Source organism: Propithecus coquereli, unplaced genomic scaffold, assembly GCF_000956105.1.
Source record: "Propithecus coquereli isolate 6110/MARCELLA unplaced genomic scaffold, Pcoq_1.0 Scaffold313, whole genome shotgun sequence".
NCBI lineage: Eukaryota > Metazoa > Chordata > Mammalia > Primates > Indriidae > Propithecus > Propithecus coquereli.
The window spans coordinates 993,479-1,009,260 of NW_012148764.1; the positions used below are offsets into that span (position 1 = coordinate 993,479).

The 15,782-nt window shown below is 32.3% G+C and overlaps 1 protein-coding gene across 1 annotated transcript in view; it reads right to left on the reverse strand.

Annotated features, from left to right (window-relative positions):
- Positions 1-15,782, reverse strand: part of KPNA5 (karyopherin alpha 5 (importin alpha 6)) — a 42,708-nt gene that overhangs the window by 23,745 nt on the left and 3,181 nt on the right. The window contains exons 2-6 of the mRNA XM_012650128.1: positions 13,815-13,821; positions 12,186-12,280; positions 9,343-9,474; positions 7,863-7,951; positions 1,932-2,031 (exon numbers count right to left, since the gene is read on the reverse strand). Coding sequence (XP_012505582.1) covers positions 1,932-2,031; positions 7,863-7,951; positions 9,343-9,474; positions 12,186-12,280; positions 13,815-13,821 — 423 coding nt within the window. The remainder of the gene's footprint in view (positions 1-1,931; positions 2,032-7,862; positions 7,952-9,342; positions 9,475-12,185; positions 12,281-13,814; positions 13,822-15,782) is intronic.

The window sequence follows — 15,782 nt, forward strand, 5'->3', positions numbered from 1 at the left end:
AAATTTCAGTAACTTTCAAATAAGGAAATTCTTCAGGAAAAACATAACTATATAAATTTCAAAGGTATTATCAATTATATGAGAAAATTTATTTAAAATAAATTATGTATAGAAGGTGTTTGCTATTACAAAGTTTTAGAAAATTGTTACTATTTGTCTATGGCTAAAGAACTCATAAAAAATCATGAAATGTATTTAGAACAAAAAGATCTCGAATTGTAAACATTTCTTAAGAAAAATCCAATACTGCTGCTAAGCAGAAAAAAACAAGAAAACATCAAACATGGCATATTAAACTAATTATATTCTTACAATTATATCCTCACATAATTAATACCTCAACATAAACATGTATGGATGCATGCCCTCTATTTCAAAAGTGGGGGAAAAATGAAAAATGAAACTCTCAAAAGAAGTGCATTTTAAAGAAAAGAATTTAAAGAGAAGAGCAATGCATAAACCAAGGTTCTTTTAGTAAAAACTTAATTTAAAAACAGGTATATACCATTCTAAGAGGCAAAATAAAGAAATTACTGTGATTGTTAAAACTATGACTCTAATTAGTAAGCCAACTCTATATATGCAAGTTTAAACATACAAACAGTAGATGCAAGACTTATCATCAGACATATTGGCCTTTATTATCTCCTCAGACAAAATTTGAACATTTTTCCCTTCAACTGCATAAAAATCATTGCCAAATTATCAGTATTAACATAAAATGCTCATATTTGTTTTGAAAAGGTCTTTTGCAGGGTCCTTGTGTACCTCACACATAATTCTTTGCCTTGCATTATTCTCAGTGGAAATACTCATCTCTTTCCCTTCTATTATTAAACTGCAAATCATACAAAATAGTTTAAAACTGAATAAGGCCCTTATTGTAACATTATTGCATAACTTTTTCCCTTGGGGATCTGTGAAGTACACCTTATTCAAAACTTTTTTCTCTTAAGATGTATCTATTAAACCAAATTTCTGGTTAAAATTTTAATTTTGTTCCCCATTTCATTTTCAGCATATTTTATAATACTTTAAATCATCTTTTTAGTTACATTATGTATTTGTCAATAAACATGGAACAAAATAGGCATGGAAGGTTGAGAAAGTTTTATGAATTATGATTAAATACATAATATGCCATAGAGTATGATAACAGATGAATGGACATAGTATAATGAGATTTTTAAGTCATACTTGCAGTTTAGATGAAATGTGGCAAAATCATGAATTCTTAAAACTGTAATGGTGAAAGTATAAATGAGAAGGCATACCAATTCATGCATTATCTTTATTGAATTTGAAATTTATTATTTTTTACCCCCAGAAACTTTATCACCAGATCTTTACCAAATTTTGAGCTTCTCTTAGTGCTATATAGTCATTGCTTATTGTGCCCTTTAGTTCACATGGACACTAAATTCAAAAGAAGTAGAATGGTATTCTAAAAATTTACCCATGTTCTGTCTTTCTAATAGCATCTTATTGGTAAGCAATAGAACTAAATTGGAATTTATTAATCTATCTTTCTAGAGGCAAAAATATCAGTAGACAGGGAAAAAGATAGTCTTAGGACATAAAAGTTACAATGGGAAAGCATGAACAGTGGATCTGAAGGAATTACTACCTTAATCTTTCGGGAGGCTTCAGTTTTTTGTAAACTAGAAGATTTCTAAAGTCAATTCCTACATACATAAATATAGTGGTTATAGTGGTTATCTCTGGGCACAGGAATTTGAGCAGTGGGAAGAAAAGGGAAATTTCCATTTAACTGTAAATCTTTTGAATTTTGTATATGTGCAAATATTGTCTCGTCAATAAAGTACACAATCACTAACAAAAAATAGAATCCTTTCAACCACAAAAAATCTACTATAAAGAAACTTAAGTTTATGGAGATAGAATTGTTAATTCGTATATTTTACTCATACCTTACTAAAGTTTGGAGGAGGATTTTTGCCTCTACATAAATTTGAGAGGGCCCATACAGCATTTCTTGTTGTTGTAAGTCTGTTTGAATTTGTTAATAAGCTGCCAAGAAAAAGAAAAAAAAGAACTGTCACTTTATGTTCATTTTTCCTTTAGCTATTTTCTATTGTAACATAAAAATTCTCTTCAATATATTTATAAGATATTCAAACTGGTAAAATAGGATAATAGCGTCTTTAAAATTCATTATGTTTTCAGAAACAAAAATAAACATATTACATTTCTATTTTCTAAAGTTTGAATCTATGATCTGAATGGATTCTTAAAAAAAAATCATAAAACACTTTGAAAATAAAGGGTGTCATGGGAAATTTACTTATTTCTATATACATTTTAAAAAGCACTATATTATCTTTGTTTTAATCATGAAACTAAAACATTATACCAATTCAGAAAGCAAGGAATATAGGGTCAAGTTAAATGAAGATCATCTATTGACATGGGAAGTTTTTTGTTTTATTATTAACAGATGGCATGTCTCAGTGTTTTTTATTTGATTTGCAATAAACCCTAGTATCTACTAAGAAACTGAGTGTCTAAAACAAGATTTTTTCTTCTCAGACTCCTAAGGAGTTACTACTTACAGGTTTTTTTTCACAACATAGTAAGTTATGTTTTAGTTATTCATATTTAAACCTAAAGTATTAATAGTAGTCCTTGAAACTTAGAGAGTTGTGGACCCTGTTGAGACCATAATGGATCCTTACCTCAGAAAAAAAGCACATACACCAAAATTTTGGCATGCAATTTCAGGAGTTTGTTAACTTCCTAAGGACCTACACAAACCTGCTAGAAGTACAGAGAACCGAGGTTAAAAAAAAAAAAAAATCCCTGTTTTGGAGTGACATAAGCAAAAATGGTACAGAAGAGAACTCTGAGGGCCCATCCCTCCCCAGAAACACTGAAAATACTTGCAAACACCGTTAGAATCAACTTTATTGGAACTCTGGAAGATAGTGGAAAGTTTGCAGCAACTAAGAGAATTTTTAACCAGGAAAGGGCTGAAATGTGGTAGGAAAGTTTTCTGGCATTTTAACTTACCCTTGCCTAATCCTTTCCCTAGCCTGGCAGCAGCCTTTAAATGCCAGCCTGCATTTCAAATGTGGGTTCCTTGTTCTAGAGGGAACAGAGCATACCTTGTTTCAAAGGAATTGTGTTTGTCTGTTTAGACCTGTTTGGAGGCTCTCTGAAAAACTGATGTAAGGCACTTGTCTTTGTTTTTCCTAACTGGGAACTCTCTCAAGGTGGCAAAGTAGCTATGTAAAGAATGTTCCTCAAAATCATTAAAAGACAAATGAATAAGATGTTGAAACCTGGGGCAAAAAGGATATAATTGAGGCAACCAAGAGACACACTGAAAGCCTGAGTGAAAAGCTGGGTGTGAGATACCATTGGAATGAGGGATTCGAAAAGCTCCCACATGTATCAGACAATATAGAAAGCCATGTACATGCCCCGGGCAGAGTGTGTAATCAGAAAAAACTTGAGGAGACCTTAAGCTTTCACCTCTGGCTGACCTTTAAGCTTAGCACAAGCAGGGAATGAAGGGTAAGTCACAGTTGTAATCAGCCTGGCTCAGCTTTGAAGAAGTGGCCCAACACAGAGCCAATCTGCAAAGACTTGGAAAATTTTCTTTTTCTTTCTCTGTTGCTCCAGACATTTAAGGAACCCTCTATTGTCAAATCACTAGCTAACTACTAAGCTAAAGGAATAGAGACTTCAGAGACTGCACATTAACAAAGAATACAGGTTTGACAAAATTAATTCAAAAGGTCCCTAAACAAATTAACTACAATAAGCAGCACCAAAACCTGGAGAAAGAGGAGAATCTGATTTTCATAGTTGCCATATTATCATGATCAAAATGCCCATTCTTCAATAAGAAATTATGAGGCATGCAAAAAAATTAAAAAGTATGGCCCATTAAGAGTAAAATATATAAATTAAAAGAAATTGTGCTTGAGAAACCACAGAATGATTTACTACACAAACATTTTTAAATCCATTGTCTGAAATATGTCTCAGAAAAGAACTAAAAATCCCAAGGACAAAGAATTAAGGAAACTAAGAGAACAATGTCTGGACAAATAGAGAATTATAAATAAGAAGATAGACATTATGAAAAGGAACTAAATAGAATTTATTGAGCTGAAAGTACAATAACTGAAATTAAAAATTCACTAGAGGGGTTTTGAAAGCAGATTTGAGAAGGCAGAAAAAAGAATCCATGAACCTGAAGATAAGTCCATTGAAATTATCCAGTCTGAGCAGGAGAAAGAAAAGAATGATAAAAAAATGAAGAGTCTAAGAGACCTATTAGACAAGATCAAGCATACCAATAGATGGATAACAGAAGTCTGAGGAAGCAAGGGGCAAAAGAAATATGAAGAAATAATGGCTAAAAACTTTTCAAATTTGATAAAAGAAATAAACCTACACAACCAAGGAGCTAAATGAACTTGAAGTAGGATAAACTCAAAAAGATACACACCAAGACATATTATAATCAAACTGTCAAAAGCCAAAGAGAAAATCTTGAAATCAAAAAGAGAGAAGTGACTTACAGCACACATAAGGATTCCGCATAAAGATCAACATCTGATTTCTTATTAAAAACCACGGAGGATAAAGGCAATGGGACGACATATTCAAAGTGCCGAAAGAAAAAAGAAAAGCCTGTCAACTAAGACTTCTATCTCCAGCAAACTACCCTTCACAAAACTAAAGGAGAAAGTAAGAGATTCCCAGATGAACAAAAGCTGCAAAAGGTCATCACTGGCAGATTTGCTTTACAATAATAGCTAAAGGGAGTCCTTTAGGCTGAAATGAAAGGGCAACAGACAATACCTCAAAACCATACAAAGAAAGAAAAAACCCTGTTAAAGATAACTACATAAGTGAATGTAACAGACACTATTATGGTAGTTTTTGGTTCGTAATTCCTCTTTTGCTCCTGTGTGTTTTAAAAGACAAATACATAAAATAATTATAAATCCATGGTAATGGACAAACAATGTATAATGATGTAATTTGTGGCAACAACTTTAAAAAAGTGGGACAGAAATGTACAGGAGCAGAGTTTTTGTATAATTTTGAAGCCAAATTGCTATATTAACACAAGGTTATTATTAAGTTTAAGATGTTAATTGTATACTGTAATCATTAAGAAAATAATTTAAAAAATATACAGAGGGGAAAAAAAGGATATCACAAATAGAAAAAAAAAAAAAAAAGAAGAAGCCTGAGCAAGAGTGAAACCCCGTCTCTACCAAAAATGGAAAAAATTAGCCGGATGTGGTGGCCCAAGCCTGTAGTCCCAGCTACTCGGGAGGCTGAGGCAAGATCGCTTCAGCCCAGTTTGAGGTTGCAGTGAGCTATGATGACACCATTGCACTCTATCCCAGGTGACAAAGCCTCCCAAGTAGCAAAGACTACAGGCACACACTACCACACCCAATTAATTCTTAAAAAATTTTTTTGTAAGGATGGAGTCTCACTATGTTGTTGCCCAGGCAGGAGTAAAACTCATGGGCTCAAGTTATCCTCCCATCTCAGTCTCCTGGGTAGCTGGGATTACAGGTATGTGCCACCATGCCCAGCTAATTTTTTTCTTTTTTTTTTAGAGACGGGTCTTGCTATGTTGCCCAGGCTGGTCTCCAACTCCTGGCCTTAAGCAATCCTTCCACCACAGCCTCCCATTTGGCTGGGACTACAGGCATATGCCACTGTGCTCAGCATTGAAACTACAGTGGTGATAGTTGCACAATATTGCAAATGTGCTTCATGCCACTGAATCACACACTCTAAAATGGTTACATGTATTTTAGTACACTAAAAAAAAAAGTCTCTGTTCTAAAGATTTTCCTTTTCCTTTGTTCTAAAGGTTTTCAAAATAGATTTGAGGCCTCTCCAAAATACAACTCATTTGGAAATAAAATAGTTATACTGATTTTACTGACACATTTTTTCAATAAATATTTTAGGCTTTGCAGGCTCTCTTCCTCTGTTGCAACTACCCAACTCTGCTGACACATCGTGAAAGCAACCAAAGACATTAAATAAGTGAATGCGTCTGACTGTGTTACAATAAAACTTAATTTACAAAAATAGGGAGCAAGCCAGATTTGGCCTGAGGGCAGAAGTTGGCCAACCCCTATTCTATATTATTGTTCTTTTTTTGTGTCAATGAGGTCATTATGGAAAAGTATAAATTTTTTCTTGTCCAGATATGCTATTAATATATTATAAATTAAAGCTGAATTAAATTAAACCAACAAAGTATGCCAGGATATAGTCTAAAGTAGTAAAAGATTTACATTTACTGAGAATCAAATGAATTAGTAATAAATATCACTCACACAGAACCGATCAAATGATATATAAATAGGAGTTTTATATTTACTTAGGCATTAGCTAAATGTGAATTTCAATGTGAACAGATAATCTATAATTATTATTAAGGTATTAACTTTTTCCTCTTACCCAAATAAAGAGCATCTAGTACCCCAACGTAAATTCCTTTTTATTACTTTTCTCAATTTTTTATGAAACTTTAAAACTTTCTACGATCAAATTTTATAATGAAACTCTGAAACTTTCCAACTTTTCAACACTTTTCTGAAATGTATTATATTTATAACTAGTACTACATAGCTGGGTACTGTTTGCTCTCCATTAGTTTTATTTTTTAGTTTGATTTCTTCAGGTATGATTAAAAAGCTACTTAGGACTTTTAAATGGATTAGACCCAAGAAATGCTTACTAGTTCGTAAATAGCTACCAACTTGAGATATTAACAAACAATAAAATGACCCAGAGACAGAGAATGAAAAGTAAAAAGTATATAAATCAGATCAGAAAAATCTCAAATTGAAAGTCTAAGAGATATTTTAATAGTATAGACTTCAAAATGACTCTGATATTGAATTCTAAATTAGTATTTTCTTATAGCGCAGCTAAATTTTCAAATACTATCAAACATTAACTCTGAATAAGCCCATAATAAATGAAATTGTACTGAGTGGTTCAATGGCTTGCACACAGTAGGTCCTCAATTAATACTGGTTAAATGGAATCATGCTGAGAAATCACTTCTTTCCACAGAAAGCTACTTTATCTACAGGAGTAAAACGTCTTTTGCAAACTAACATCTAGAAATTCATTCTTCCAATTTAATACCTTAGCTTGAGAGTATGGAGAATGGCACAGAAATGATAAAATTTTTCCTTCTAACCATTTCAATTCAGTTTTTTTTCACCACTTGCCATTGACTAATAAAGATCCTCTTAGTGAATCATTAACAACAAGTATAAAAAAACTTATCTTTCAAATAATTTTACGTCATATCTATAAAGGACTTTACAGGGTAATTTCTTTTTTAAAAATGTGTAAAGTTGAAGAAGACACCACTAGATAAGTCACTTTAAATAAAATTCTAATCCTGAAAGAAAAATCTCTTAAGATTTTTGTTCTCCGAACATTTCAAAATCAAGTATAAAAACCTCCTGACATCCTACATACACCATCTGTTCAAGTATTAAAGATTCCCTGCTACCATAACATTTAAATTTTATTGTATTATAAACGACTATATATCCTTGTTTTGTAGAGTAATTATTTTAGCACTGTAAGCATCAAGTAAGCAATGATCACTGTAGTGCTAAGTATGGCTTAAGATAATATAAAAGACATAAATGTAACAGAATTTGAAAATTTCTCTTGGTTTTATTTATTTTCAAGCTACTGAAAGCACAGTTAACATAAGCCAAATTTAAAAGCATCACTGAAGAACTTAATTGTGTATGTGGAAATATAGCAGTATATATAGTTTGTGATATATACTTAATTGTGATAAATTCAAACAAAGTACTTACTCTAACAGAGGTGGAAGTATTTCACAATTCAATACAAAATCTCTGCATTCTGCGTTGTCACCAGCAATATTACCAAGTGCCCAAACCGCCTTAGAAAAATAAGAACAAAATATAATCTTAAGATAATATCTAAAATAAGATGCTCTCTTTTAAGAATGAGATTTTAGTATACAATGAACAAAGTGATAGCTTTTAGCAACATGTAAAAAAAAATTAGGGCAGTAAGAAAGGAAAACTTTTAAAATGCAATTTAATAATATTTTTAATCAAACTGAAAGGGCATTTTAAACGTTTTCCTTGTATACTAGTGAAGTATCTATAATGTTCAACAAAGCATAGTTTTTCTACTCTGAATCTACATGGAGAGACAAAATATATTTATTTAGTGAATTTTCCAGGTAATCACATACCACATAACAACATTTCAGTCAACAAAAGACCACATATACAATGGTGGTCCCGTAAGATTATAATACCCTATTTTTACTGTACCTTTTCTGTGCTTAGATATACAAATATTTATCATTGTGTTACAACTGCCTACCGTATTCAGTACAGTAACATGCTGTACAGGTTTGTAGCCTAGGGGCAACAGGCTATACCATACAGCCTGGGTGAATAGTAGGCTGCACCATCTAGGTTTACATAAGTATACTTTATGTTGTTCACACAACCATGAAATCATATGATGACATATTTCTCAGACCGTATCCCCGTCTTTAAGTGACATGTGACTGTACTGATAGAGGTTTGATCCTATGCCAAGAAATCCACTCAATGGGAAGGGATAGATTTGTAAAAGAAGAGGGGAAAGAGACAAAGCATAGAAAAATGAGCTAATAGCTAATGTGAGAATTAGCTTGAATTGATCCCTAAAAATAACTTTAAGATTAGTTGGGGTTCATTTTAATTTTTCAAATAAATGGTAGCAGTGCCGGGTGCGGTGGCTCATGCCTATAATGCTAGTACTTTGGGAGGCTGGGGCAGGAGGATCGCTTGAAGCCAGAAACAGCCTGGGCAATAGTGAGATCCCATTTCTACCAAAAAAATAAAATAAAATTAGCTGGGCCTACTGGCACAAGCCTGTAGTTCCAGCTACTTGGGAGGATGAGGCAGGAGGATTGTTTGAGCCCAAGAGTTTGAGGCTGCAGTGAGCTATGATGACGCCACTGCACTCTAGCCCAGGTAACAGAGTGAGACCCTGTCTCAACAACAACAACAAAATAAATGGTAGTAAAAGATCAAATTATTCACTTACTAAATTTCAATTAGCTGAGAAATTATGTAAATGCAGTTATCATTTATTATGTTCTCACTTCAAATTTTTCATGTAAGTACAAAAGTACATGTTACTTTCAATTGTGAAAGTTATATTTAATGTTTAAAATATGAGAAAATGAATTACAAATCATAATCACAAATGGTACTTTCAGAGAAAATTAAATTCTATTACATATAACAATACAAATTAGAAACTTACCTGTTCCTGAACATCTTCATGTTCGGAATTAAGAAGTTTGATAAAAATTGGAACAGCCCCAGTTTCAATCACTACCTTGGTATGCAAAAAAGTTCCAGATGCTATATTAGTTAATGCCCATGCAGCTTCAAACTAAGGGGAAAAAAGTAAAATAAATAAAAGCACCAAAAAAATGTGAGAAAGGAGAAGGGAAGAAGAGAAGGAGTAAAGACTTTACTGGACTAGTGTGAGAGAAAGACTGACATAATTAATAAGATTTATTGTGAAGTCAGATTTCATAGACAAAATCCTTTAGGGGAAAACAGCATTCTTCAATATGGAAAAATAAGAACTGAGAAAGAATATAATGAAAATTTACAAAATTAACAAAATATAAACACATTTGAATTTATAATTCATAAAATTCCTAATATTTACTATTAAAGAGCCAAGTGTTCTAAAGCAAGCAGTTAAAAATAAATAAGAATAAAGACATACAACTTTTATGTACTCATAATAATTAAAAATAAAAATAAAAAATAAATAAGAGACACTACTTAATAGAGTGATAGGGAACTTAAGATCATAAAGTTTCCCTAAGTAACCCCAACCTCCTCTTTTAAGAAACAAGAAAATCAGAAGTTGAAGTATATAGGTATTTGTTCAACATCAAGTGTTCATTATTAGCAGATCCAAGATTAGGACTTCTGGTATTCTTTAAGCAGCAGAACCTTTGAAAAGTTACTCAGTATCAATTCAATTAAAATTCAAATATACATTATGGATTTATAATAGAAGCAACTGAGAAAATTCAACCATGACTCCAAAACAATATACTATTGAATTACTAAAAGCAACTTACAAATCCACAGCCAAGCTAAGTAGCAACTATAGTTTAAAAAATATTTCACATAGACAACTCTTCACATGAACATAGACATCATTATGAATAATAAAAAATGCACTCAGAAAGCATTACAAAAATACTGAAAAGTACAGTTACTATTATGTGTAAAATTGAGAAAAAATTTTAAGGAAGGAATTTATTTTATTTATTTATTTTTATGTTACTCTGCTTCGTCCATGTTGAGAAGGAATTTTGTCAAAAAATAATGAAGACCATAATCCTGATTGTAGATAATGAAATAAACTAAAGGACAATTAAAAGGTAACTTTACAAAATTGTCCTTGGTATCCCTAGGAGAAAGCATTAGCGAAGACTGGTAAATTCATAAACCTACCAGCAGACAATTATAAGCAAGTGAGAACTGTGAAAAACTGGAGTATATGGCTATAATTTTTTTAAAAAAGAACTAATTAAAAACAAAGAGGCGGAACTCTTGTTCAGTTTCATTTCACCTTTACTATCTGGCAACAATGCCAACTCTTCTGATTTGTCAAAAGAAGCCAAAAATCTGGATATTCATTTGAATCTCCCCAATTTTTAAAAGTCCAGCATCTAATTCACGTTTTAAAACACGTACAGGCCAAACAAAATTTGTCTGTAGGCCAATCTGGCCTATGAGCCCCAGGTTGAAGCTCTCTGCATATGCTATCCTCTCAACCGAATAATTTTCCTTTTTTCAGTCTGCAAAATCTCCTTCATCCTTGACATCAGTCCTGCAACACTACCTTTGTGAAGTCTTCCCTGACTTCCCCTAAATAGAATAAGTTGCTATATTCTCTGTGTTCCCAGAGCGCTTTTGTTTATCACAGATCTGTTTTATGTCTGCCTTTCCCAGCAGAGAGTAAAGAACTTCTGTAGACAGGGACAACGTCTTAATTTTGGAACTACAATATCTTCCGTAATGTTTGGCTCAAACCAGCACTCAATTTTATTTATTCATATTCACTCATTTCTTCTTTCATTCAGTTGGAATTAAAAAGCCAAATAATAAACTAGGTATCAGGAGGCCTGGATTTTAGTCTAGACTCAGGGTTTATATAAAGCAAAGGAACTAGATCTCATGATCTCTAGTTCAAAATAACTGACAATAAAATCATAACATAAATAAAGTAGCCTTTTCCTCAGAGACCTTTATTGTAAACATTTTCGACAATTTTTCACATTCGTATGTGCACCACATTCCTTTGCTTACACCTAAAATATCTCCCAATTTACAACTCTTAAGTTGTACATTCAACAACTGTTACTCAAATAACAGTCCTCCATTACCAACAATAGCGCTGATAAGCCAGGTGTAAATCTTGTGCAACTCCTGATACATGGATAGAATTCCACCCAGTACTCTTACTTAAGACACATTAATAAAAGTCAGGGAATACAATCTTTTTTAAAAAACATTAAAATATTTGCAAACTTTAGTAATTTACCATTAGTAGCAAATTATTTGAAGGACATCTTAAAACTATAACTATGTCATGGTTGAGAAGCAATGCTTTTTAGGACAACTCTTAACTTTGGTACATTTTTAGTAGATAATACTGACTTACTCTTTTTTGGAAAAAAGAGCTACTTGATTAGCTAAAAATGTTTTAACAGATAAAAGTTACAACCCTAGTTAGCTAAGAACCAAAATAAATTTAACCATTAAGTTAACATTTTAGTTTGGGATTTTCAAAAATATAGAGTTACTAAAGGTTGACAACTATAAAATTTTTATTAACATTAGTAATGATATCATATATTTTTCCAAAATTGTTTAATAAAGTAACAATTCCCAGAAAAAATCAGCACTGCAACCATGCCCAAGGCAAGACAGTTCGCACTGCCTTTTCCTTTAATTGCCAAGTATTTACTGAATGCTTACAATATAGTCAGTATTGTGGAAGTTGCTTTTACTAAAAACTTTAATCATATGTCATTTCTAGAAAGAAATTAAGAAAGCGAACTTTAGACTCACTTGTAGAGTACAATTTTCATTTCTTTCAAGAAATTTCACAAATCTCTGTACGACTCCTGGTTTCTGTATAACTTGATCTATTGGTGGATTAGGTTCTACAAATTAAAAAAGAATTAAGTTATTAAATAAACAAGAAAAGACAATGATCTTGTCCCTATGTCAATTAACAGGGCACAGAAAATAACTCTTTCCTAAGTTTCACTCAACCAAGTTTAAAACCCTTAGCTACATGTAACTTAAGACAAATGTTCTCATAATTACAATATTTTTACAAAGTAAATTCTACTTTCACTAATTGCAACAAGAAAAGTTTAAAAAAATTTCCTACATGGGCTGCTCCTAAGTGGCAGCCAGGCTGGTGGTATCCACCTCCTCCCATCGGTAAAAAAAATAAAAAAATTTCCCACATAAATATTTAAATTTCATAAGTTAAAGGCTACTGAGGAGATAACCTTTATAACTCTGAGTATTTCAGTCAAATACTCAAAACACCAACTGAGGGATAAATTTGCCACTCATTTTTTATAGTACTACTCTCAATTTCTAAGAATATTTCCTTCACTGTCAACCATGCCTTGCCTATTGTCTCTCAGCCACATGAGATTCTATTATATTTTGTCAGGGTATTATTGTTTATAGAAATGCTATTGGACTATCCATAATTGTTAATAAATTTCCATAAAATGCAAAGGGCTTTTGAAAATCACAAAATCTCCTGGAAATTCATGTAAAATTCACAGAAAGGTATTTCAGGTATTGTTATCTAAGTACAAAAAACTCTTTTTTCTAACTTGGCTTAAGCAAAAAGCGCCCTCTGTGGTTCTTCAGTAACTTCTCTGATAGTGTTTCTTTAAGTTAGTCTTATTCCTGTTGTTTATTCTCTTCTTAGAAAATTTACCTATTTTGTTAATTCAAGTATCACTTATCATTATCATTTATGATAACTCACAAATCTAACCTCCTTAACTGAATTCTCTCCTAGATTTCAGACCATCTTTCTAAGTACCTATCAGATACATTTTTATATTTACACCTTCTTTAAAAATGTAGCATAACCAAAACCAAACTTAACTATATAACTGTGTTTACTTCTTCCCCTTGCCCTGCATCCACCACTCAAATCTGTCTATTACTGAGTTACACAAGAGAGAATTCTCATTTCTACTTTTGAGTCCTCCTTTTCTTCTTACTTCCTCTATTTGACTGTCACTGATCATAAATAACTCATATATAAATGCTAATATATTGTATTTAATGAGTAGGATAAATAAGCAAATGGTAGCCATCAAATATCTCAACAAATCCTTCTTCTTGATACAGAAAAACATTTTCATTAAATATTAAGTCAGTTTAAATCCTAGAAACCATGTTCTTAATTGTTAAAAAAAAGGTTTACTTAGGAAAAGACTTTTTTTTCCTTTCCTTCATTTTCCTACAAATTTGCTATTTTTCTAACCTGGTCAAAAATTAGGAGATTTCTGCAAAGTTAGTAAAGTTATACCCATAAAGTATTGTTTAGGTGTTCTAAATGAAAAGTCCAGATTCTGCAAAATGTTAATTACAGACCCTAGCTTATACCGTTGTTATAGCTATACAGGGTAAAATAATATATATTTGCAACCCTTTTACTCTTTACCTTAAAAAAAAATCAAAACAAAATTAGAGCATTATAGTTATGACTTTCACCTTGTTTTTTATTTCCATAGAAAATTTTAAATTTACTATCTTCTCTTAAATTTTTTTTAATTTAAGGGAAATTTTGTCTTGCTCTTTTAGAAGGGAGAAGATGAGATTGAGAGACAGAAAAAAATAGGGCTTCATGGTTAGAGTGTAGGAAGAAGTGGGCACTGAGATTGTCACTATCTCTATATAGGCAGGTAAATACAGATATAGATATGACATATGTCTCCATATAAGAACCCAAATATAGTCTCTTCCTGGAGAATTAAAAGCAACTCATTTATGCTTACCTCATTTAAAAGAGAGCAATTAAAGTGCACTTCAATCATTAGCTAATCTGGTATCATGAACTATGATTATCATATTAATTGACAGACTAATAATATTCTATATAATCTTATAAACGTGATGAACTATTATAGAGAAGACTTTTAGTCATTACGGCAATAAGCAAAGGGGAGTATCTGCTTCAGCACTCAAAACTAGGCAAGAATCATGCAAAACAAAAAAGCTCTGGAGAAATTTCTACAAAACTGGGATAGAAGAAAAGGATGACTAGTGATTTACATCCAAAAGAGTAGCCATGATAGGTAAATAATACGGAGATACAGCAAAAGGTCACCATCACAGACTTAAGTCAGAGTTTGAGTAAAGGCTGGCCGTAGGTAGACTATGCAGTTGCCAGGGGTATATTTATATCCCTACTGTCAACAGCAAGAACACTAATTACAATAAAGAAATGCTTACAACAGAGGCAAATTTTCTTGCTATTTCTGCTTCCAGTTCTAGTTCTAGCTGCTTTTCCACATTTCTCACATTGATAGAGCAAATATAGTAAATCTTGCTAGGCCTGATAGATTTGGCAGGAACTCATATCAATCAGTGAAAGAAAACAGCTTTAATTCCTGCTGTATGCCCAACCTGGGCAAGCATAATTCCATTACAAAGAAGCAGCAGAGAAAACAATTATCACTATGAAAAAGATACTACAGTTTAGGCCAGGCACAGTGGCTCATGCCTATAATCTCAGCACCTTGTGAGGTCAAAGCAGGAGGATTACTTGAGGCCAGGAGTTTGAGATCAGTCTGGGCAACGCGGCAAGACCCCATCTCTACAAAAAATAAAAAATTAGCCAGGCATGGTGGCCACATTAGCCAGGCATGATTAGCCACACCTGCAATCTCAGCTACTCAGGAGGCTGAGGGAGGAGGATTGTTTAAGCCTCGGACTTCAAGGCTGCAGTGATTTATGACCATGTCACTGTCCTCCAGCCTGGACAAGAGAGTGAGACCTTGTCTCCAAAAAAATAAAATAAAATAAAATAATAAAATTAAAAAAAGATACTACAGTTTAACAGAAACAATACCTTGAAGAATTAGAGCATATGAGGATAAAATCTTCTGACTAAAGAATTCTCAACCCAGACAACTTGCTCAAAGACATCAGAAATATATTATTTAGACATATAAAGGCTTAAAAGAAATTGTACCAATGCAATTTTCATTGGGTGGAGGGAATCATTCAAGCAATGCTTTACTTTAATAAAAGATTAATCAAAATAAAGAATTCAATAAAGGGGAAGATGTGGTATAAAAACACTGGTGCCAAACTCTGAAACAATTAAATCTAAAGCAATTCTGTTAATTGGTTATGATATGCATGTCAAAAAGAAATCATAAGAGAGAATATGACAATGTAAAAAACAATTTAAAATATTAATGTGACCCAGAAAATAACTCCAATTACAAAAATTAAAAACTGTGAAGTGTGGTTAGGAAGAGAGAAGCCATTCTTGATTGTATGAGGATTTCTTAACATTTGCTAACCTACTTTAGCTTGGGATGTAAAGAATGGAAAACAAAAGTTAAATGTCTTTATAAACATGTTCTACAAAAAGAAAGCAAAGGTAAAAGCCTT